A 24,680-nucleotide genomic window follows, 5' to 3' on the forward strand; every position below is an offset into this window, starting at 1 on the left:
CATAATGCAACCCTAATGCTAGCCAAATGAAATGTAAATATGAAGCACATGGGTGCACATGGCACATGGGTGCACAAATGAGCACATGGGGAGGGGTGTGTCTAGTTTTTATGCTCACCCCCTCCATGGGCTTTCTAGACCGGCCTTGGTAAATTTAGAGGTTTTTTTAGAAACTCTAAGTTTACCTAGGTTGGTGTTTTAGGTGCAAAAATTAATTCTAAGAAAATTACAAATAAAGTTCCTATGCTAATTTTGACAAGAAATTAAAGTCTACTCTACACTAGAGTTTATGGCATTTGAACATGTAAAAGAACGTCTTCTTGGATCCTCTTGGCCATAACTCTATGGTTGGCCCAAATCTACCCTTTGGTGGGCTTGCATGTGGGCTTGTGCTTGGGCCTCTTCCATCATCCCCTCCCTTTTGAAAAGGATTTGTCCTCAAATCCATTGCTTCTTCTTCTTCATGGCTAGGGGAATGGATGTGGCTGGATGGTGTCCATCATCTCCTCCTTCTTGAGAAGATCTATCCTCAGATCTACAGACTTGATCTCGGATAGCAACCTTTTGCTTCGCCAAAGCTTGTCCTCCTGGATCAAACGTCCACCTATAGAAATAATCAAATAAGGCATAGGTGTTAGTTTGCAAATTAATTTTACTAGGTTGCCATTTTTGTTTTTCTTTTGGTTTTGGCAACCTTGGACAAAGTTTCTCTTTTAATGGTTGTGTGTGGTCTCTAATCATCTTATGTATTTTAAAATGTTCATTTGTGGTTACTTTCTCTTTAGGCATAAATCCTATAGAAGATGGTAACAACTTAAAAGGAGAAAGATGATTGAACCCACACATAACTTTAAAAGTAGAAATATAAGTAGTTTTGTGAACTACTTTATGGTATGTTTGCTCACCTCTAGAGTTGTGTGTGCACTTCATGATTATTCTAGGCATAGTAGAAAGAGCTAGATTTTCAAATATATTTTGACCATGCGTTTGAGGATGATAAGAATTTAAAGTGTGCAATTTAGTTGCAAGTTTTCCAAAGGAAATCCTCAAATCATGGTTTGCGTAATTTGGAACTCTATTCAACACTATGCTTGAAGATAAACCATGAAGATGTATCACTTCTCTAGAGAAGAGTTTATCCATAACCATGAAGATTGAATCACAACCTTTTGTTGTCCTAGGGAGTTTTAATATGAAATTTATATCTTCCCAAGGATCATTTGCAAAAGGTGAAGGAGTATAGAGTTTATGAGACATTGCCTTGGGCGTAGTTTGAAAACAAGAATTGTACCTAAGGTAATGTCTTTGAACTTCTTTTCTCATGGGGGACAAAAGTTTTCCTTTTAAAAGCTCTAGAGTTTTATCAACTCTAATTTGTCCCATGAGTTCTCCTTCATGAAGACTTTTTCTCTTATGTGTAAGGATAGTCTCGTTGTGACAACCATTGTTTATAAGGATTTGTACACTTTGCAATGGTTGTCTCAATAAGACATGACAAGTTTCTTTAGGCACTACTTCACATAAAAAATTGTTTTTGTAGATGCTTATAAAAAACTTGACATTCACTTGGTGATATCCTAGCACATATGAGAAATAATCTATTTCATTTTTATCTATGCAAGCTTCTTTTAAAGACTCTTCTTTTTCACTTAGGCTTGCAAGTGTTCCTTTACAAAAGGTAAGGCTTTGAGGTTGTTCAACAAGACACACATTTTCAAAGGTATTTTTAAATCTTTGGTCTTGTTGAATGACCTTGTGGGAAGGAACACTCTTCTCCCACGCCTTTTGTTCTTCAAGGGTCTTCTCTTGCTTTTCTATTTTTACATTTTCTTCACTCTCACTAGCTTCTTTTTCTTGGCTACTATTCTCATCTTTGTCCCTTAAGATCATAGATCTTTCATTGAAACATTGAGATGCTAATTGATCATTGCCAAGGTATTCTAAACATGGAATTTCTCTAGCTTGAGTGTGAGAGATATGCTTGGTTAGGTTTTCTTGTCTCTCTTTCCTAGCTCTCCTAGGGAATTGTTGATGATATTCATTTTTCCTAGGACTTTCTTCCCCAAGATAATCATGATGTTTAGAGCTAGATGCATGAGAATGTAATTTTTTTTGAAAATTGAGACTTCTCATTCTTTGCTTTAGTCAATTCATTAGTTTTGATCTCATTCTCCAATTGTTTAGATGAAATTGATTGAATATCCTTAGTAAGTTGTTTCAGAAGAGATTTCAAGGATTTCACCTCACTTTTAAGAGATTTAGAGGAGTGAGAAGACATGACTAAAGCTTTGTGTGTAGAAGTATTTTACCTTGAGAAAAATTTAGGGAAGTCAAAGAAGGTAGTCTTCCAGGTAAGGGAGGTGAGTCACAGTGGACTACTTAAATACCAAGCCTTTGCCTTAGCCAAAAACTATCCCTCAATGTCTTCACACAAAGCTTTCTCTTAGTAAACCACTTGAAACACGATTAAGTTGAGAAATCAAAACTTTTTTTTTTCAATGCAAGAAAAACAATGTATGCTAACTAATTAACAAAGCTAGACGGTTTTAACAAAGCTTAAAAACAACCACACATACAAAGCGTTACTAATTAAGCAAAAGAAAAGGCAATTACAAACAATTAACAATTGCTAATTAAGAATTCTATACTAGTCGGCCCTAGGTGAGGCTTCTTGGACACTTTGAGCCCTTGAAGACACACTCACCGTCTAAACGTAATTAACAAGGTAATTAACAATAAACCAAGTTGCAAAGGAAATAAGAGAACTCCCTTTGTTGATCCTCTTTTGGTTAGTGCACTTCCTTGTTGTCTTTGCTTGTTGATCTTCCAAGTGTTTGTAGTGTTTTCTCAAGAATGCTTGTTTCGGCTTTGGCCTTGTCTTCTCCTTAGAATGATGGCCTTTAATCCTCCAATTTCCAGCACCTAGCAAAGGGCTAAACCTTAACCAAATCAAGTTCCCATTCACATAAGCACCAAAGAAGAATTAAATTCCAGCACCCAAATTAGAGGTCAAAGAACAAAAGCAAGAAACAAATTTAATTGAATAAAAACAGTACCACCAAAAGGATTTAGATTGTAACAACTAGAAAGGGAGTCAATTAAGTAAAGCAAACAAATAAAGGTACTCAATTAAAGGTTGGCACACAAAAGAATTCCTAAAGAAAAGCACTAGATTAGATGACCAAATAAAAAAAACAGCACCACTGGAAAATGTTGTGGGCCAGAAAACGTGTTTGTTCCCCGATTTATGCTGAGCTGTATTTTTAGAATTTGGCTCTGAAATTTGTTATGCAAGATATTCAGGATCTTATCTAAAATCTGGCTTTGGAATCACTCAAAACGGATGCACCATTTTGTTTTAATAAATTTTGCAAAATTGGTGTTCGGTTATGCCAGCTGGAGCGCTTCAGATTTGCACTCTGATCTTAAAAGATTTATCATTTTTTTTCTGTTGCTTCTTTTGACCTAATTCTTTTTTTGTCCTTTCTATAACACTTTAAACTTGCATTTTCCAGAGAATCAAAATTTTCCTATGGGTGGAAATATTTTTCTAGGTTAAAACAGCCAAAACAGAGAAGGTGAAAACAGGGGAATCCGAAAACTGGAAACAAAAACAGCAAGATACCAAAGGATCAAAGAACAGCAGATTCAAACAATTTAAAAAGACCCAAAAGCAAGAAACAATCAAGCCAATAATAGGACTACTAAGAATTGTTGACAAATATGGATTCACATGACTTGACACAACATTTATAGATTCAGAAAATAAAGACTCAAAGCATAAAATGAAGCAAAATTAAGAAAGCAATAAGGACTCAAATTCCTAAAAGAAAAACAGCCACTCAATGGTGTAAGGAATCCTATCACAAGCTGCACAGAATTTGTTCAAGATCAATTGAACAATTGTGCTTTGGTTGGATCTTCCATAAGCACACCAAGAACAATTTAAAAGTAAAAAAAACAGCAAGACAAGTATGGAATTTAAATGACAATATGAAATAAAGAAGAACTGAAAATTTAAAAGACCAAGCTACTCATCTTGAAGAACCAAAAGCTCATGATACCAAATGATGGCATTTTCATGAAGTTCTTCTTGAATCAATGTAGAGTATGGGGCGGAAGCAATGAATGAGAGTGAGCAAGATCCTCCTAAGAGTGGTGTTGATCTTGTAGGTGCATGATAAGTGTGGGTATTGGGTGGTTCGGCCAGCCCAAGGGAAAAGATGAAGGAATTGAAGTTTAGAGCCTAGGATTCTAGGGAGAAGCAAAGTTGAGCACAAATGGGCAGCATAACTTTACTCACAATAAACTTGAAAATACAAGGTGTAGGCTCCTCCTTTTATAGGCTAAGGAGGACCATAATGCAACCCTAATGCTAGCCAAATGAAATGTAAATGTGAAGCACATGGGGAGGGGTGTGTCTAGTTTTTATGCTCACCCCCTCCATGGGCTTTCTAGACCGGCCTTGGTAAATTTAGAGGTTTTTTTAGAAACTCTAAGTTTACCTAGGTTGGTGTTTTAGGTGCAAAAATTAATTCTAAGAAAATTACAAATAAAGTTCCTATGCTAATTTTGACAAGAAATTAAAGTCTACTCTACACTAGAGTTTATGGCATTTGAACATGTAAAAGAACGTCTTCTTGGATCCTCTTGGCCATAACTCTATGGTTGGCCCAAATCTACCCTTTGGTGGGCTTGCATGTGGGCTTGTGCTTGGGCCTCTTCCATCAGATCCGCTGTTAATAGACCACCTATGTTCAATGGAATGAATTATGCATTTTGGAAAGTTAGAATGAGAATTTTCATGGAATCTATTGATGCATTAATTTGGGAAGCTGTGGTCAATGGACCTTATGTGCCAATGCAGGTTGTCAAGGATGAAGAAGTGGTAAAGCCAAGATCAGAATGGAATGAGACCGAAAGGAGGAAGGCTCAACATGATTTTGTGGCCAAGAACATCATAACCTCTGCATTGACAATGGATGAGTTCTTCAGGATATCCCAATGTAAGTCAGCTAAGGAGATGTGGGAAGTCTTAGAAGTCACTCATGAGGGCACTGAAGATGTGAAGAGGTCAAGAAAACATGCTCTCATCCAAGTATATGAACTGTTCAGAATGCAACCCGAGGAGAGCATTGCTGATGTGCAGAAAAGGTTCACCCATATTGTGAATTACCTCACTGGTTTGGGAAAAGAATTTGACAGAGAGGAACTCAACATAAAGATATTGAAGTGCCTCGACAGAAGCTGGCAACCAAAGGTGACTGCCATATCTGAAAGTCGTGATCTGTCAAAGCTGGGAACTGCTGCACTGTTTGGAAAGCTAATGGAGCATGAGCTAGAGCTCAAAAGACTCAAAGAGTAGGAAACAACAGAGAGAAAACCCAAAGGTCTTGCACTGAAAGCTACTGAACTGGATGAGATCAAGGAGGAAAAAGAAGATGCTGAAGATGATGACACAATCAGCCTTCTTACAAAAAGATTCAGCAAATTCTTGAGGAAGAAAAGCATAAATAGGAACCAGCAGAAAAGAAGGTATCCTAAACCCAATGATTCAAATTCCTCTAAATATACTTGCTTTGGCTGTGGCAAAACAGGGCACATCAAAACAGATTGTCCAGATAATCAAACAAAGGACAAATCTGCCAGCAAGAAATTTGAAAGGAACAAGGGAAGAAGAGCTTACATCTCATGGGAGGAAAATGAAGTGTCTTCAACCAGCAGCTCTTCAACTGAGAATGAGGAAAGCAATCTGTTCTTCATGATGAAAGATGAGGAGTCAATCTCAGATTCAGTAAGTGATTTTTCTGTGGATTCAGATAACTATGATCAATTGCTTACTGCTTTCAAGGAAACTCATGATGAAGAAAATAGGCTAGCTGTAATATGCAATAAGCTGCAAAAGGTAAATAATGTGCTTGCACCTATAGTAAAAACACTTGAGAAAGAATTGCATAAAGCCAAAACAAAGTTGGTAAGCCTTGAACTAACATGCTTGCATGTCTCTATTAAAACCTGTGAAAACTGCAAAAAATTGGAAAAACAAGTGGAGTATTTGCTGAAAACCCTTTCCAATTTCACCAGGGAAGAGAAAACCTTGAGTCTCTCCTTGGATCACAGAATGTTGTTTTCAATAAGAATGGTCTTGGTTATACCCCTGGAAATGTAACCAATGTCAAAAAGCTTTCAAGTTTTTTTGTTCCAGCAAAATCAGTTTTTTCAGCTTTTAACAGTGGCAAAAAGGCATCTCATGTAACCTGTTTTTACTGCATGAAATCTGGTCATACCTCTAGGTTTTGCATTGCTAGAAAGCATCTTGTGCCTAAGAACTTAGCAAAATCACTACCAAAGAGAAGGTTTTAATCTGTGTTGGACCCTATACTGAAAAAGGGTACCATTTGTATCATTTTTATTCTGTTTTGCAGATTGGCAGCAAGAAAAATCAATGGTACTTGGACAGTGGCTGTTCCAAGCATATGACTGGAGATCTTACAAAGTTTACTAGCTTGAAGCTCAAAGCAGAAGGACATGTAACCTATGGTGATAATAACCGATGGAGGATTTTGGGCAGAGGCACTGTTGGAACAGGGAACTCAACAACCATTGAGAATGTGCTTTATGTAGAAGGACTCAAGCATAGTCTTCTCAGCATAAGTCAGCTTTGTGACAAAGGATACAAAGTGAATTTTGAGTCAAAAGGATGCACATGGATTTATTTGGACCATCTAGAGTTGCTAGCTTGGCTGGAAATTTGTATGCTTTAGTTGTTGTGGATTATTACTCTAGATTTACATGGACTTTATTTCTTGCACATAAACATGATGCTTACACTGCCTTTAAGAAATTAGCAAAGATTCTGCAAAATGAAAATGGTTGCTGCATAAAATCAATTCGAAGTGATCATGGGGGAGAGTTTCAAAATGCTAAGTTTGAGAGGTTCTGTGAGAAGCATGGGATAACACATACCTTTTCAGCCCCTAGGACACCCCAACAAAATGGTGTAGTTGAAAGGAAAAATAGATCATTAGAGGAACTAGCTAGAACTATGTTAAATGAATCTAAGCTTCCTAAGAATTTTTTGGCTAATGCAGTTTATACTGTAGCTTACGTGTTAAATAGGACCTTAATAAGACCAATTCTTAAGAAAACCCCATATGAACTGTATAAGGGCAGAAAACCTAGTGTGAGCCACCTTAGGGTATTTGGATGTAAATGCTTTGTATTGAATAATGGCAAAGAAAATCTTGGTAAGTTTGATGCTAAATCTGATGAAGGTGTGCACATTGGTTATGCTTTGAATGGTCATGCATATAGAGTCTTCAATAAAAGGTTGCTTATAGTAGAAGAATCAATGCATGTTGTTTTTGATGAAATTGATCGTAGCATATCTAAAACTGTTGTTGATGACCTTGACAGTAATGAATTTAAATCTGTTTTAAATCAAAATGAATCGATTCATTTTGATACTGTTGATACACATGTTATACAAGAATCTACTGCAGCTGCAGGTTTGCCAAAAGAGTGGAAAACCCCAAGAGACTTAACCCTTGATAATGTCATTGGGAACATTGAGAAAGGAGTGTCAACTAGAAAATCCTTGAACAATTTCTGTGAAGCAATGGCCTTTGTATCTCAAGTTGAACCCAAGAATCTGAATGAAGCTCTCAAGGACAGCAACTGGATTTTAGCTATGCAAGAGGGACTGAATCAATTTGCTCTTGATGAGGTCTAGACTCTTGTACCTAGAATACCTGAGATGAATATAATTGGAACAAAATGGGTATTTAGAAACAAGATGGATGAGCATGGACTGATCACCAGAAACAAGGCTAGGCTAGTAGCTAAAGGGTACAATCAAGAAGAAGGGATAGACTATGATGAGACCTATGCACCAGTGGCTCGGTTAGAAGCTGTTAGGTTGCTACTTGTCTTCTCCTGCATCAAAGGGTTCAAGCTATTTCAAATGGATGTGAAGAGTGTCTTTCTAAATGGTTATATAAATGAAGAGGTATTTGTTTCACAACCACCAGGTTTTGAAGACCATCAACATCCAGAATATGTGTTCAAACTCCAAAAGGCTCTCTATGGACTCAAGCAAGCTCCTAGACAATGGTATGAGAGGCTAAGTGATTTTCTCACCTCACAAGGCTATGACAAAGGCACATCAGATAAGACCTTGTTCATTAAGAAGAAAGGAGATGACTCAATTCTAGTACAAGTATATATGGATGACATCATTTTTGGATCAAACAATGGAGAATTGTGTGAAGCTTTCGTGAAAGTCATGAAGAGTGAGTTTGAAATGTCAATGATGGGTGAGTTGAACTATTTTCTAGGCTTGCAGGTCAAACAACTCAAGGATGGCATTTTCTTAAGTCAAGCTAAGTATTGCAAGGATCTGCTGAAGAAATTTGAAATGGACAAGTGTAAACCAATCAGCACACCCTTCTCAACAAGCTGTCATTTGGATCATGATGAAGCTGGAATTTCTGTTGATGAAACCAAATACAGAGGACTCATAGGATCACTACTGTATCTCACTGCCAGCAGGCCAGATATAATGTTTGCAGTGTGCATGTGTGCAAGATTTCAATCTGCTCCTAAAGAATCACACTACAATGCTGTCAAAAGGATTTTGAAGTATTTGCAAGGAACTAAAGAAGTTGGCTTGTGGTATCCAGGTAATATTTCATTAAGCTTAACTGGATATTCTGATTCAGATTTTGCAGGTTGCAAAATTGATAGGAAGAGCACAAATGAAACCTGTCATTTGCTAGGATCAAGCTTGATCTCATGGCAATGCAAAAAGCAGGCTTGTGTAGCTCTCTCCACTGCTGAAGCAGAATACATTGCAGCAGGGAGTTGTTGTGTTCAATCTATATGGCTAAGACAGCAATTAAATGATTTTGGTATCTTACTTAACCATATACCTCTGCTGTGTGATAATACAAGTGCAATCAATTTAACCAAAAATCTTGTCATGCATTCAAGAACCAAACACATTGAAATTAGGCATCATTTTCTAAGGGAACACATATCTAATGGAACATGTGATATTAAGTTCATTGGTACTGATTTACAACTTGCTGATTTGTTCACAAAACCATTAGCCAAAGATAGGTTTAATTTTCTGCTTAATGAATTGGGTATTATAAACGTCAATTGTGCCTAGCAGTAAAAAATTAAATCTGTTTATTCGTAATTGAATGTGTTTATTTTCTGTACTGATATGCATTTATGACTAGGAAAGAGAAATTTTGATCTTTGACTGCTTGACTGACCTAGTGGGCATTAACCTCTGTACCTTTGACGGTTTTGGTCATGGTTATGTAACCGATTTGATGGTTTGGGTGCTCAATAAAGGTATGAATTGTGTGCATCGTGACCCTAAATATTTGGTGCATATTTTCAAAGATTCTCTGCACAAATTCAGAGCATAAAATCTTCATGCATATCCACTCATAACTGTCATATCAATCCATTTATTCTGCTATAAATCTGTGTGAATATTTGCTACCCACATTGGCTGCCTCTCTTTGATTCTCACCATTAGAAACAAGAGATATTTTCTGGTTCAACCATGGCTTCGTCTTTAAGACAAAAACAGAAAAGCAAGGGAAAGCAAACCACCTCTCAAGGTGTACTAGAAGGTTGGTTCGCTGGAAATGAAGAAGGCATCAATGCCTACATTCACGAGACAAGCAGGAAGCAGATCAACATACCCAAGGTGTTGGATTTCAACTGGCTGAAATCTGAAAAACTGGTAGAAACAAGGGTTGTGTTGAAGCACCAGAAACTGAAAAAGCTGCTGGAATTAACGAGTAATGTATATCCTGACTTGGTTAAGGTGTTTTACAGTAACCTCACATTGGATGGGAAGAATGTTGTTTCTTATGTGAAAGGAATTAAGATGAAGATCACAAGTGAGGTGTGGAACTCTGTGGTTAGAATAAAATATGCTGGATTGAAAGTAGGAAAGGGAAATACCAGTGGAATTTCATAATTCAACAAGCTGCAATATTATAAGAGTTGCATGAGGAATCCTACAGAGAGTATAAACAGGTTCCATGCAGGGCATTTGAACCTCACTCCACGTCTAGTTGCCTACATCATAGCATGGCAACTTATTCCAAGAGGGACAAACCATGTTGTCTTACATGAAGAGGATCTAATTCTCCTATATTGCATCATGAACCAGATTAAGGTAAACTGGGTTTTCATTATCAATGAACACATGCTCAAATCAAAAAGGTTGGCTGATTACCGATTTCCCTATGCTATAATTGTTTCCAAATTGATTGATTACTTTGGTATTGATGTTACAAATGAGAGAAACGAACCTATCAAGGTTGTAAGTGAGATTGATACTTCAACTCTCACCAAAATGGGTTTTCACAAAATTGAGGACAAGTGGGTGGTTCTCAAAGGGAAGAACCCTCAAGCAGAACATGAGGCATCAAACCTCCACAGTGAGGATGAGGATGAAGCTGTTCCTATGGATGATGACTCACCTCCTACCCAGTTTGTGCATGAGGAAGCTGCTCCAAATGCCATAGTTGCCTATCAAGCTCCAGAATACCGAGGAGAACCAATGTCTATGTTTGAAAGGCAAGTGTTGTATCATCTTGATGTAATGTATGCAGAACAAAGGGCATACTTTGAGACTACTCATGCAAGGTTCCAACACCTTGATGATCAGATTGAAAGGGTTCAGGCACAACTTGCAGAGCTTTACTACAAGGATCAGTAGTCATCTGTTTTTAATGCTTTCTTTATCAGCTTTCAAATGTCTGTAATGGTGAACAATATGGTTTTATTTTCTAGACTATTATGGTTATGGTTTTTGTTTCATATTTGTTTTCCCTATGCTTATATGCTGTTTGATGAATCCAAAGGGGGAGAAAAATAGCTGCTGAAAAATAGCTCACCATGCTAGGTGAAGCTAGCTAAAACAGGGAGTTAATTCTGCACCTTAAAACCATTTCTTATGCTGTGCAATGTTACTGTTTTTTTCTGGTTTAAAATCTGGTGTAGTGCAGGTGCTTAAAGCAACAAAGCTATGAGGTTAGCTATGGGGATTTGTCTCCATCAAACAGGGGGAGATTGTTGAAGATGGTTGCTGCCCCTTCAAGATTGTGTTTGATGAAGACTTCTATGTACATTTCATGTGTATTTTGTTTTTCTTTAAGTGTGTCTTAGGTAGTGCTTAGAGGTTGTCTAAGAGTGGGCTTTTTGCTGAGTAACTCACCTCATAACCACTGGCCATGTGATAAGAACAAACATAAGTTTTCTTAAACTGTTTTTCACATGTTTTACAAAAAACACGTTTACTACATAAAAATAAATCTGTTCTTTTCTAAATAAACAGATTCATTTTTACACTGATGCCTTGGCTAAGTCTTGTGAAAAATAGATTTTGTGCATCATGTATTTTGACTAAGTCTTCTACCTTTCAACGACTGTGTTTAAATAGTTAAGCTTTTCTGTTTTCGTTTTAAAAAAAATAAATCTGTTCATCTGTAAATGAATAGATTCTTTTTGTTTCTGGTGCCATGTCAAGCTTAAACAATTTTCAGTTTTATCTCAGCACCAGAATGGTTGACTAAGTCTCCTCACTTAACAAATTCTCTAACTGCTTTTGAAAATAAATCTGTTCATTTTATTTTCAATCTGTTCATTTTATAACAACTTTAACTGTTTTTCAAAATTTTGTTATAAGTTGGTTTTCTTTAAAATGAAAACTTGTTTCTGAGTTTAATCATCGTTCATACATTTGCAAAAACAAGTTTTGACAGCAGAGAATTAAGAGTTTACAAAGGATTAGCATTTGTTCTTCAAAGATTTCAAAAATCACAAAGTGTTTGTTCTTGGTTTGGTTCCAAAAGCTTGGTGTGAGGTGCTGCTACTGTTCTAGCAATCTTGCCTACTGGTTTAAGGCAGATCTTTGTATCCTCAATCAGGTGTAGTCGTTTCACTTTCATTTCTTGTAACAGTTTGGTTGAACACTCTTCTTGATAGGTTTTCTTGAAGAGTGTGTGTGAGCTGAAATAGGTTTTTTCAGCAAGAGTGCCTAAGTTCTTGTGGGTTTCAAGAACAGTGGGAATTGTGTTTGTTTGTATTGTGATTTAGTGAATTTCACCTTGGTTTTAGGTGAAGACTGGATGTAGCTCAGTTGAGTGAACCAGTATAGCTGCCCTGTGTTCATTCTCTCTCAATCTCTGTAATTAAGTTTCTGCATAATTGATAAAACAACAAAAAAATAAATTTGTTCATTCATTAATAAATCTGGTTTTTTTCTGGGCTCGTTTCATCCTGTTCTTAATTTCTGGAAAAGTTGTTTGAGTCAGATAAGAACATATAAAATTTGTTAAAAGCCACTGGAACAGATTGATTGTGATAGGTTGCTCAAGAAATTGTCAAAGCTATTAATTGAACCTTAAACAATTGCTTAAAATTGAAGCTTGCTGTTTCTGTGATTCACTGTTCTTAATTTCTGGAAAACTGTTTGTTTCAAGAAGAACACTTATAATTTGTTAAAAGTCACTGGAACAGGTTGATTGTAAAGGTTACTCAATTAATTGGAATGCTATCAATTGAACCTTAATCACTTGCTTGAAATTGAAGTTTGTTGTTTTGTGGCTCACTGGTTTTCGTTCTAATATCAGTGTGTGTGCATCTGGAAAATCTATCTGCATAATCGTGTGATTAACCTTGCTGTATAAACGCTTTTCAAACAAAAACAGTGCTGAAATAAATCTGTTCATTTTCACATAAATCGATTTATTTTCTGTAAACTGTGTTAAACACTGTTTCTGCGAGAAAGTTTTAAAAGGTCAATTCACCCTCCCTCTTGAACTTTGGCACTATTAAACCCAACACAAAGAACTCTATTTATATAGCTTAAGATGCCTTGATGAGCAAGAGAGGCAAGGAGAGGGGCGGCCCACGAGGAGAGTATTCTAGAATCTACAGTTATGCAAAAATTGTTGGGTTTAATAGTGCCAAAGTTCAAGAGGGGGGGTGAATTGACCTTTTAACACTTTCTCGCAGAAACAGTGTTTAACACAGTTTACAGAAAATAAATCGATTTATGTGAAAATGAACAGATTTATTTTGGCACTATTTGTGTTTGAAAAGCGTTTATACAGCAAGGTTAATCACAAGATTATGCAGATAGATTTTCCAGATGCACACACACTGATATTAGAACAAAAACCAGTGAAACACAAAACAACAAACTTCAATTTCAAGCAAGTGATTAAGGTTCAATTGATAGCATGCCAATTAATTGAGTAACCTTTACAATCAACCTGTTCCAGTGGCTTTTAACAAATTATGAGTGTTCTTCTTGATATCAAACAGTTTTCCAGAAATTAAGAACAGTGAATCACAGAACAGCAAGCTTCAATTTTAAGCAATTGATTAAGGTTCAATTAATAGCTTTGACAATTTCTTGAGCAACCTATCACAATCAATCTGTTACAGTGGCTTTCAACAAATTTTATATGTTCTTATCATAAACAAACAACTTTTTCATAAATTAAGAACAGGATGAAACGAGCCCAGAAAAAACAGATTTATTAATGAATGAACATATTTATTTCTTTGCTGTTTTATCAATTATGAAGAAACTTAATTGCAGAGATTGAGAGAGAATGAACACAAGGCAATTATACTGGTTCACTCAACTGAGCTACATCCAGTCTTCACCTAAAACCAAGGTGAAATTCACTAAATCACCGTACAAACAAACACAATTCCCACTGTTCTTGAAACCTACAAGAACTTAGGTACTCTTGCTGAAAAAACTTATTTCAGCTCACACACACTCTTCAAGAAAACCTATCAAGAAGAGTGTTCAACCAAACTATTACAAGAAATGAAAAGTGAAATGACTACACCTGATTGAGGATACAAAGATCTGCCTTAAACCAGTAGGCAAGATTGCTAGAACAGTAACAACACCTCACACCAAGCTTTTGGAACCAAATCAAGAACAAGCACTTTGTGATTTTCGAAATCTTTGAAGAACAAATGCTAATTCTTTGTAAACTCTTAATTCTCTGCTGTAAAACTTGTTTTTACAAAAGTATGAACGATGTTTAAACTCATAAACAAGTTTTCATTTTATAGAAAACCAACTTATAACAAAATTTTGAAAAACAGTTAAAGCTGTTATAAAATGAACAGATTGAAAATAAAATGAACAGATTTATTTTCAAAAAACAGTTAGAGAATTTGTTAAGTGAGGAGACTTAGTCAACCATTTTGGTGCAACGATAAAACTGAAAAACGTTTAAGCTAGATATGGCACCAGAGACAAAAAGAATCTATTCATTTATATATGAACAACTTTATTTTTCAAAACGAAACAGAGAAAGTTTAACTATTTAAAACTCAGTCGTTTTGAAAGGTAGAAGACTTAGTCAAAATACTTGATGCACAAAATCTAATTTTCACAAGACTTTAGCCAAGGCATCAGTATTAAAAAAATTGTTTATTTAGAAAAGAACAGATTTATTTTTATGCAGTAAACGTGTTTTTTGTAAAACATGTGAAAAACAGTTTAAGAAAACTTATGCTTGTTCTTATCACATGGCCAATGGTTATGAGGTGAGTTACTCAGCAAAAAGCCCACTCTTAAACAACCTCTAAGCACTACCTAAGACACACTTAAAGCAAAGCAAAATACACATGAAATGTACATAAAAGTCTTCATCAAACACATGTCTTGAAGGGGCAGCAACCATCTTCAACAAAAATGTCACACATGAATGGAGACTTCTAGAAATTAGGGTAATTTGTGAGACACATGGGAGGGCGGCACATGGGAATGATCTTCTAGAAGTTAGGGTTTATAAAATCCTAACCTAAATTATTCTCTTATAATTGGACCAATGTGAGCCAAATTGATTACAATTTAATCTTGTCTTAAAAATACTAGTAGAAAAAACAATTGATACTCTGGTCCATGCCCGGGTGTTCTTCTCTTGAGGATCCTCTAATGGATGGTGAGGTCTTGTGTCTCAACCTGAGATGACTGACCTAGCCGTGAATGGTCTTTAGTGCTCGTGGTCATCTTCTTATAAAGTTGGATCATATCAAATGCGAATGTTAATTATATATATATATATATATATATAAATAGAATATTAATTTATATATTTAATATATTTCTGGTTTTTTAAAATTGTAAGAAAATGATTATTGAGAATTATATAAATTTTATGAATTTGGTGTCACAAATTTAGGATGGTATGTGAGCCATTATTTAATTTGTGTATTAAGTAACAACACTTATGTTGTAATAGAGATAGTTTTGCTTCACTGATGGTCTAAGTCACGTAAACTAAGATATCAAGTGGTAAGAAACTAAAGGGAGAGTTTCTACACACCATGACATGTGTAGATGTATGACATGGATTGTAATGAGCTTATCCTAATCCATTACTCTTGGGTTCACTTGTTAATCTAAGTTTTAAAAATTTTAGTTTTTGCTGGAACATATTTAATATGAAGGTTTCGGAAGGTGTTAGTTGATATTCCATTTGTTGAATATCCTTTGATGTCCATGTGTGCTATATATAATTTTTATATGTTTGTGTTTGATGAAATCAAATTGTTTGTAGATTGTTGATAAACTTTGTTTTGTGCGTTGTTTTCGTGTATATACACAACCTTCCACTAGACCATTTAATATTTGTATAGTCGGTCTTCTGCTAGACCATCTAGTCTTTATATAGACCGTCTTTTTCTAAACTGTTTAGTCTTTGTATAGTCGATCTAGACCGTTTTGTCTATTTGTTCATCTTGTTTGATCATCTAGTTTGTTTGTTCTCACTAGACTGTCTAGTCCGTTAACAGACCGTCTAAATCGTTTAATCTGTATATTTAACACTTGACTGTTTAGTTTGCTAACAGACTATTTAAATCATCTTGTTTGCTAGTTAGTTACATTCTTAGTTTGTTTTTCTTTCACTTTCACTTTCGTTTTCGTTGTATATATATACACATACCTTGACTCTTTCTTTACAATGAGTGGATAAATTTTCATGCTCCATTTTTCGTTTGCTTTTGGTTTTTCTCTCCTTTCTCTCTCTTCTCTCTCTTTACAATTTCACTTGCTATCATGGAGAATTTCATGAATCTCCCTAATAAACATTGTTTATTGAGAGAGTATAGTGCATACCATTTTATTAATTGATACTTAAAATGCTTCATTTTATATACATTCTTCTCATGTTGAAATTTATTTCAATAACTTATTTATATATGTTGTTTTGTGTGATAATATAGTATAACTTGTAAACCAGATATGGATATATGTACATGAGCAATGTATGAAAGAGTTTAGAATTTTTTTTACTCTTTTTGCAAAAAAATAAATAAATAAATATATATATATATATATATTTAAGTTATATTTTGAAATACTAAATGTTTTTCTCTCTCTTGGTTTATAGTAACTAAACTAAAATAGGTCTGGAGGATATTATTTGAAGGAGTTACATGAATCAAGGACAGTGTTTGCTGGTGTTATTTGAAAGTCTTACATGAATCGGTGGGTCATTGCTTATAGTACTTGATATCATCATAAATGTGGTTGTCTTATATATTTGTTAATTTTTAATAAAATTAATTTACCTTTTTATCCTCATTATTTTTAAAACTATTGTCCTTCAATTTTTAAGGCTTTAATTAATTTTTTTATTTTTTAAAATTCTCTTTATTCAAATCATTCCGAAATGTTTGATTATAATCTTCAGCTATCAGCTTGGTTAAGACCAAAAATGATAACATTGAATTGATTTAAAATTAAGAAATAAAATTCAACCCTTTAAAATTGAAGATAAAAATGTTTTTTTTTAAATAAATAAAAGGGATAAACAAAATAGTTTTACCTTTTAACAGTATGACAGTAGTGCAGGAGTTGGAGGGTAGTTGGTAGAATGACAGTTGAAAAGTTTAGTTACAACAAAACCAGCATTCACAATTTGGTCATCTCTTTCTTCTATATGATTAGTTGAAATCAATGGTTTTAAGGCTATTTTTTCTATCTGCACCCCCATCAAGTTTTTCTTGTACTCATCAATTAGGTAAAATAACTAAAATGCTTTATCTAGTTTGTTATCATTTTGGAAAACTCTTTTCAAAACATACTTTAAAAAATTTATTTTCGAAAACACATTTGTAATAAGTTATGAAAAGTTTATTCTAAAAATTCTATTTTAAATTTTTTTTCCAGAAATATATAAATTTCAAAATATATATTCTGAAAAAATTAATCCAAAATAATTTTTAAAAGGAATAAAATAGTTTTTCAAAATTGATGAGATGTAGGAGACATTTGTTACGGTGCAGGAAGAAATATGTGATCCTTGTAAAGTAAATGAAAATATAAAGATAAATAAGAATATATGAAAAATATAATAAAAATAATCATAGGAGAGATGAAACATAGTAATGTAAATATAATAGAATAATGAAAATGTTTGGATTATGAAATTTCACAAAATACAAAAGTTAGCATCACCAAATTTAAACATATTAAAATTTAATTAAAAATTAAACTAATTGAAATAATTAATTTCTTTTAATTAAGTTAAGTAATATTAAGCTAAAAATTTAACTGAAAAAGAAATTTGATTTTTTTTTTAAGTAAACATGAAGTTACTCTAATATAAAAAGAAAATAGTTTCTAAATGATCTACTACTACAAGGTTGTAGGATGGCAAACCGGGCAGCCCGTCCTATATATGCCCGTCCTGCCCTTGGTCCGTAAAGTGAGTGCGGACTAGACTTTCCGTCCTGTCTTGCACAAGGGCAGATCTGCGGGTTTATGGGTCAGCCCACATTCAATTTTTTTTTTCAGAAATTCAATGATTTTTTGTCTCTTGAAAAATTGTCATAAAAAACAAAGGCATTAGGATTAATACAATAATAAACATTAATTGAATGTTACATAATCAAAATATCAACCTTCTAATATTCTTGACTTACCTACTACCTAACATATCCACTATTGTTTATTCCAAATTACATGAAAAATATCATATCTGTATTTTCATCCCCAAAACTAAACAAAAAATGAGTCTTAAGAAAATTATAACTCCAATCATCCTTGTAATTTTCTACCCTCAAAATGAAAAAGGAAAAAAAAAACAAAACATTTACTCTACTACTGCCAAAGTCATTTTTTTTGTTTGCGGGCTTGCGGGTCAGCCCGCCCCGCCCGGTTGCTGGCTCATGCAGGCCACGAATTATGCGAGACAGGCTAATACGAGTTAACGAGTTGAAAAGGTAAGTTCGTCCCATGTTCTTTACCAGCATCCCTACTATAAGGTACCATACGCGTATGAAAAACAAAATCATATTTGGAGAGAAATTGGAGAAACGGGAAAATGAAAGGTTTTTAAAATAAATTAGAAAATGAAGGGATGAGAAGAAAGGAAAAGAAAAACTCATTGTTTCTTCTTGCACCTCCATACATCCTTTAGACACCCCATATTAAATATTAAAATATTTTCTTATTTTTTTATTAAAAAACAAATTAATCTTTAAAATCTTACATTCTTTATATTTTGATTACATGAAAAAAATATTTTTATATTCAAAAATATTTTTTAGAGATTTATAAAATTCGAAGCAATTTAAAATAAAAAAATATATTCCAAAAAATTATATAATGTAGAAGGTAATATCAAATCTAAAAATAACTTTCAGAAATTCGAAATATATTTAAAAATAATAATACTTTATAAATAATTACTTGCATCTAATTACCTTTATGAAAACCAAAATGGTATTTCAAAATTCAAATAGAAAAACACGTCCTAAAAAAGAAATCCAATATTATTTTTTATCACAACTCTTTTTTAAGATATTTTCATCATTTCACGTTGTATGGTTGAAATTGAATCGGTGTCATTACCTATATTAAATTTAACTATATATTTATATTTATATGTATAATAATATTAAAAAATATACAAATACAATTATGATATATTTTAAAATAAATAATGTAATGTTTAACAAATTATTATTTATACATAATTTTTAAACAATTACTTTTTTTCAAACAAGTATATAATATTGAATGAAATTGAGATAATTTAAATTATAATTCAAATTTAATTAAATATAATTTCTAAAATTCAAACTCGTCCTAAGTTCATGTGGACTAAATTAATAGGAGCAAGTGAAGACATAAACCACCTTACTATTTTTCTTGGTTTCTTTGGTAGCATGGAAAAAATGATTTTAAGGTAAATAAATAACATTTATTTTAATGAATTATAATTTTTTTTTTAAAAACATTACTAGTGAGTCACTTGAATTAATTAAATCAATAAAGACAATTCTATTGCAAGAGTTATTTTATAATTTTATAATTTAATTTTTATCTTTTAAGATTTTTTTATATTTTTTACACCAAATATAAATATCTTAGTAAGATTCACATTCCCATTATCCTTTTATATGGTTATTGAAAAAAATTATATATTTTCAAGAAGGAAGGTTTATTTTTTTTTATTACCAAAAATCTTATTTTTCATATCATGTTAGTATATTCCAATTATTATTTTTTTATAAAATTTAAATTTTAATCTTATAACTCGGTGTTTTATACAATAAAAATATTTTAATACTCAATTATAATTAAATTTAAATTAAATGTGTGTATATAATAATAAAAAAAGAACGTGGAGGTCACGGTATGCACAACTACAAAAACAACACAATACCCTAATTTCTCTGTCTGACTCTCATTACCTGTTTTCAGCTCCGGCAACTTCTCTTCCGGCGCCGTCGCTATTTCCGCCTTCTAACTTCGCCGTGACCTTCTATCCCTAAGCGCTGCACCAGGTATTCTTATCTTCATGTTCGCACATCCAATTAATTTTCCTTTCGTAATACCCAAAATTAGGTTATGGATGATTTGCGAATTGGGGATTCCCTCTGTTTTTAAATTTATTATCTTTATTTGATTTCGTTGCTGAGCTGAAATTATCATGAAGGTTTCAGACACAATATAATATTCCTCTTTCATATTTTAATCAACAAGAATGGGATAAACTAAGTGATGTTTGTGCAGTTTACTTTTTTCATGGAAGAATATCTTTTTCAAAAGTTTTTTAAAGGATTTTTTTATGATGTTTAAAAAATTCAAAATAAAGAAGTGCAAACTATTTGTATTTCTATTACAAGAATGAATCACTTTCACCTGAGTTTTTGAATGTTAAATATTATTAATGTAGCAAACATAAAACTTGATCTGCTTGTTGTGTTCTACTGCGCCTGATCATGTCTACGAAATGCTAGAAGCAGTAGAGAATACACAATTTTTATGTGGCATTAGAATGAAGGAGTTTCTAGTGGAGAAGTCACTCATTGTCTCTTTATTTCTCTTTTTTTTAATTGTATTTTGGTGAGCATTAGTTATAGTTTGTTAATTTATGTGTTTATAATCTGACAATGTCCACACTGAAGAGTTGTTTGAGCACTGACCCCTCTTTTTTTTTTTCTTTTTTTTTTTCATAAAAAGTTCTATCTAATATTCAAATTCCAATACCTTAATGTAAATGCATCCACAGATTGAGAGTATGTGAGGATTACATGTTTTAGATGAGGTGTTTATTGTTTAAATTAATTTTCATATGAAATATGGAACCTTTATTTGTTTTTCTGATTTGAATTCTAGTGCTGTAGATCTTCAATTTGATTACTTGGGTCAGATTTCTGTCATTCTCAATCATGGCAACTAGTAAGTGAAACTTATGTTTTCCCTATCTTTAATTGGTACTTTACAAATCATTTATGTTTTTTGTGTGTATATTACTTTATTGTCTTCTTTGGCAGGAATTTTTTTTATTTTTTAAATTAATATATCGGATGACTATGAATTTCGTGCAGGACTTCAGTTTGAAAATAATTGTGAAGTTGGAGTCTTCTCTAAACTTACCAATGCCTACTGCTTGGTTGCCATTGGAGGCTCTGAAAGCTTTTACAGGTTTTCATTCTTTATGAACTATTGAAAACATTGCTTATATATATATATAGTTACAATTTATTATGATAGTTTTATAGATGAATTTAATATGTGTTTGCCACAGTGTATTTGAAACTGAGTTAGCTGATGTTATCCCTGTGGTCAAGACATCCATAGGCGGTACTCGTATTATTGGTCGTCTTTGTGCTGGTAAAGTTTTTCTTGTCTTTATTTGTTCTCTTGATTTGTCAAGTAGTAATAGTCCATGTTGAGATGGCTCCATCCTTTATATATAATTATTTTCTTTTTCTACTTAACCCAAAAAATTACACTCGTTTCTTCTTTCTAGTAGTTGTCTCTTTATTGGAACTAATTAATTTTTCTTAAAATTGGTTTGCAGGAAATAAGAATGGGCTTCTCTTGCCCCATACCACCACAGATCAAGGTGATTCATGTGTCTGTTGTGTTGGTTTTGATTTTCTGTACTTTATGATGCAATTTTAATATCATGTGCTATGGCCTGTTAAGCTTTTAAACTCCCTGTCTTCCCAAACAAAAATTCTTCCTATTGACTTTGTGAATAAAACATGTCAAACTGTTACTCAACATCTGACTGGTGATTCTGGTGGCTCTTAGCACATTGGATGAATAATAGCTGATTTTGATAAAAAAGAATTCACTACATTTGCTTCTGTATAGCTGTAATTGAAAAGATCCTAACAAACTTACTAGTTTAAATACCAAATGATTGACTTGGTGTTTTTGTTGGGTCTGTGGTTGTGAACTTGACTGATTTCATAAAGATTCTGAATTCTGTTCATTTTGTTTGTTAGTATCTCATCTTTATCAACATCTAGTCTCTATGCCTTTAATTTTTTTTCCACATTGTTCACTGGGTTTTCATGATCTCTGATTTGGTATTTGATTTTGTTGTCTTTGTTGTTGCTGTAGAACTTCAGCATTTGAGGAACAGTCTACCTGATCAAGTTGTTGTTCAGCGTATAGACGAAAGGTTATCTGCTCTGGGGAATTGTATAGCATGTAATGACCATGTGGCCCTCACACACACTGATCTTGACAAGGTATTGCCTTATTTTTGACTAATTATTTTTTTCTGTAACTGTTTATTCATAATTCATGTTTAAAATTAAAAATTGATTTTGAGAGACTTATATTTTGATGTGAAGCACGGAAGTGAATGGACTAATTATCACATATATATTTCTATCTCTGAAAGCCTTAAGTTTTGACAACTCAATATTTAGCATGTATCAAAGCCTAGGGAATTTGATCACCTAATGCTGCCTGCTTTTTTGTTGATTCACAAAATGCTAAACTGGCTAATTTCCTGTTAAGCCTATTTTCTGCCAAACATGTTCTCTTATTGTTATGCATATGAAGGTAATTTCCTATATAGGTGTCAATATTAACACTAATCTTTTTATTTATAGTAATCCAATTTTTTCTTCAAACCTTGTTAGTCCATCATCGTTATTTGCATCTATCTATCTTTGATTTTATATATAAATATTGGCTAGCTCGAGTTTTCAATATTAAGTTTTTTTTCAGGAAACTGAAGAGATGATTGCAGATGTTCTTGGAGTAGAAGTTTTCAGGCAGACCATTGCAGGCAACATTCTTGTTGGTAGTTACTGTGCCTTCTCCAATAGGGGTGGTTTGGTAAGTAAAATATATTATCTCTTAGAAATTTAGAATCTAGACATCTATATACACTGTCTTTTGACCATACACTCTATGCAGGTCCACCCTCATACTTCCATAGAAGACTTGGATGAGCTTTCAACACTTCTTCAGGTTCCATTGGTGGCTGGGACAGTTAACCGGGGCAGTGAAGTGATAGCAGCTGGAATGACAGTTAATGATTGGACAGCATTTTGTGGTTCAGACACCACAGCAACAGAGCTATCTGTAATTGAGAGTGTTTTCAAGCTGAGAGAAGCTCAGCCTAGTGCCATTGTGGACGAGATGAGGAAATCCCTCGTTGACACCTATGTGTGAACTGTGTTAGTAATAATGTTTTGTTTTGTGCAACAAGATATTGCACTGCTGATTGTTAAGATGTAAGTTTTGGCTATAGTTTGCTTTCGTAGTGTGGACATATATGTTGTTCCCATCTGGTTGTACTTTTCATTAACTGTGATATCATCTAATATCTGGTGATCTTCGTTATACACAGATCAAATGCATGTATTCTCCTGTTGACGGCTTAAATAGTTGCTTGAGATAACTCAAAGCACAAATGCATGTATTCTCCTGTTGACAGCTTAAATAGTTGTTTGAGATAACTCAAAGCAATCATATTTTACGTTCTTTTATGACAAATCTATACACTAAACTCTGAATAAGGCAATTTTTTGGCTGATTAGAATTGTCAAAAACATGAAATTTACTGTATGCTAATTTAGATTTAATATTGTGGCAAGTATTAATTGGTTATTGGAATTCCAACACCATCAAGGATGTTGAGAATTACAACCACATAAATGAAAATAACCCAAAGGTTAGGAAATTTGGACTGTTTTTAAGGCAATATTAATTTTTGGCAAATTTCTTCTTCCACGTCCATATTTTCTTCCAGCTCAATAAATCTTTCAATTTTATTTTTAAATTATATTATCTATAAATTTTTTGAATTTTATAATTTGAAATATTTTTTTTTATTTGGAGTTATAAAGTTTGTAATGTATATTTGAACCCAAATTGTATTTTAAATTTTTAAATTTAAAAAGTAATTTTAAATATAATTTTGTATTTTGAATTTTTGATTATTTAAAATATAAATTTAAAATATCTAAAATTTAAAATATATTTTGTTTAAAAAATATCTTTTAAATTTTATATTTTAAATATAAAATTATATTTCAAAATTTTAGAGCTTAAAGTTTTTATAATAAAAAAATGGGAAAGAGAATGTGAATTGATCACAAATCAAAACAGAAATTTAAGTCACGACGGTTCCTCAAATTATTTTCGTGACAGTTAGCATCATTAGTTCCTCGCACACACCTAGGTTTTTTAGGTTTGAAATACGCTATTTTACACTTAAATCAGTTAGCTGGAGCTCTAGTTATATTATTAAATCATTATAACACTATCAATACAAAGATTCATATTAAAAATAATTTTAATATCACTTTAACAGAATTTAAACAATGATATTCCTACGCAGAATAATTGCTGATTATATGATGATGAAAAAAAAAACTCCTACTTCTAATTAAATTGTAAATATTTTTTACTACATTTTACTATCTATTTCCGTTAGTGTTACACAACAAAATATTCCAATTCGTACTCCTTAACAATAGTTTTCTTCTTCCATTACTTGCAGCCTGAAATGAAATGCTATGTTTTGAGGGTGAAAACGGAATGAAAAAGGAAAAAAGAAAGTAAAAAGTGAGGATATTTAAATTTATAAAAAGGGAGTCGAAAGTTTGTAGTTCAAGATTAGAAAATAAAACTATTAATTATTTAATTTAAATAAGTGAAATTAAATATATATATATATATATATATATATATATTTGTGTTTGTTTTATGCATACAATATTATCACGTAAAGTAAAATATTTCAGTAAGGAAAACAAATTTGTTAGTAATTATTTAATCCATTATGTAGAAAGACATAATATATTACAACCCTTCCACAGCCTATCAACTTCACTGA

At 32.9% G+C, this 24,680-nt stretch overlaps 1 protein-coding gene across 2 annotated transcripts; it reads left to right on the top strand.

Moving 5' to 3' along the window:
* The first annotated feature begins 19,707 nt into the window (after positions 1-19,707).
* Positions 19,708-23,224, top strand: LOC137837784 (eukaryotic translation initiation factor 6-2). Of its 2 annotated transcripts, none has more exons than XM_068646913.1 (8): positions 19,708-19,869; positions 20,705-20,767; positions 20,917-21,013; positions 21,117-21,202; positions 21,393-21,437; positions 21,944-22,074; positions 22,562-22,672; positions 22,754-23,224. In XM_068646913.1, exons 2-8 carry the CDS (start codon positions 20,758-20,760, stop codon positions 23,009-23,011), a joined length of 738 nt encoding a protein of 245 aa, XP_068503014.1. In that variant the 5' UTR covers positions 19,708-19,869; positions 20,705-20,757; the 3' UTR covers positions 23,012-23,224. The 2 variants fall into 2 exon arrangements, with proteins under 2 accessions (XP_068503014.1, XP_068503015.1); XM_068646914.1 differs by having other exon boundaries at positions 20,713-20,767.
* Positions 23,225-24,680: the final 1,456 nt, after the last annotated feature.

This window comes from Phaseolus vulgaris, chromosome 4 (genome assembly GCF_000499845.2).
Source record: "Phaseolus vulgaris cultivar G19833 chromosome 4, P. vulgaris v2.0, whole genome shotgun sequence".
Taxonomy (NCBI): domain Eukaryota; kingdom Viridiplantae; phylum Streptophyta; class Magnoliopsida; order Fabales; family Fabaceae; genus Phaseolus; species Phaseolus vulgaris.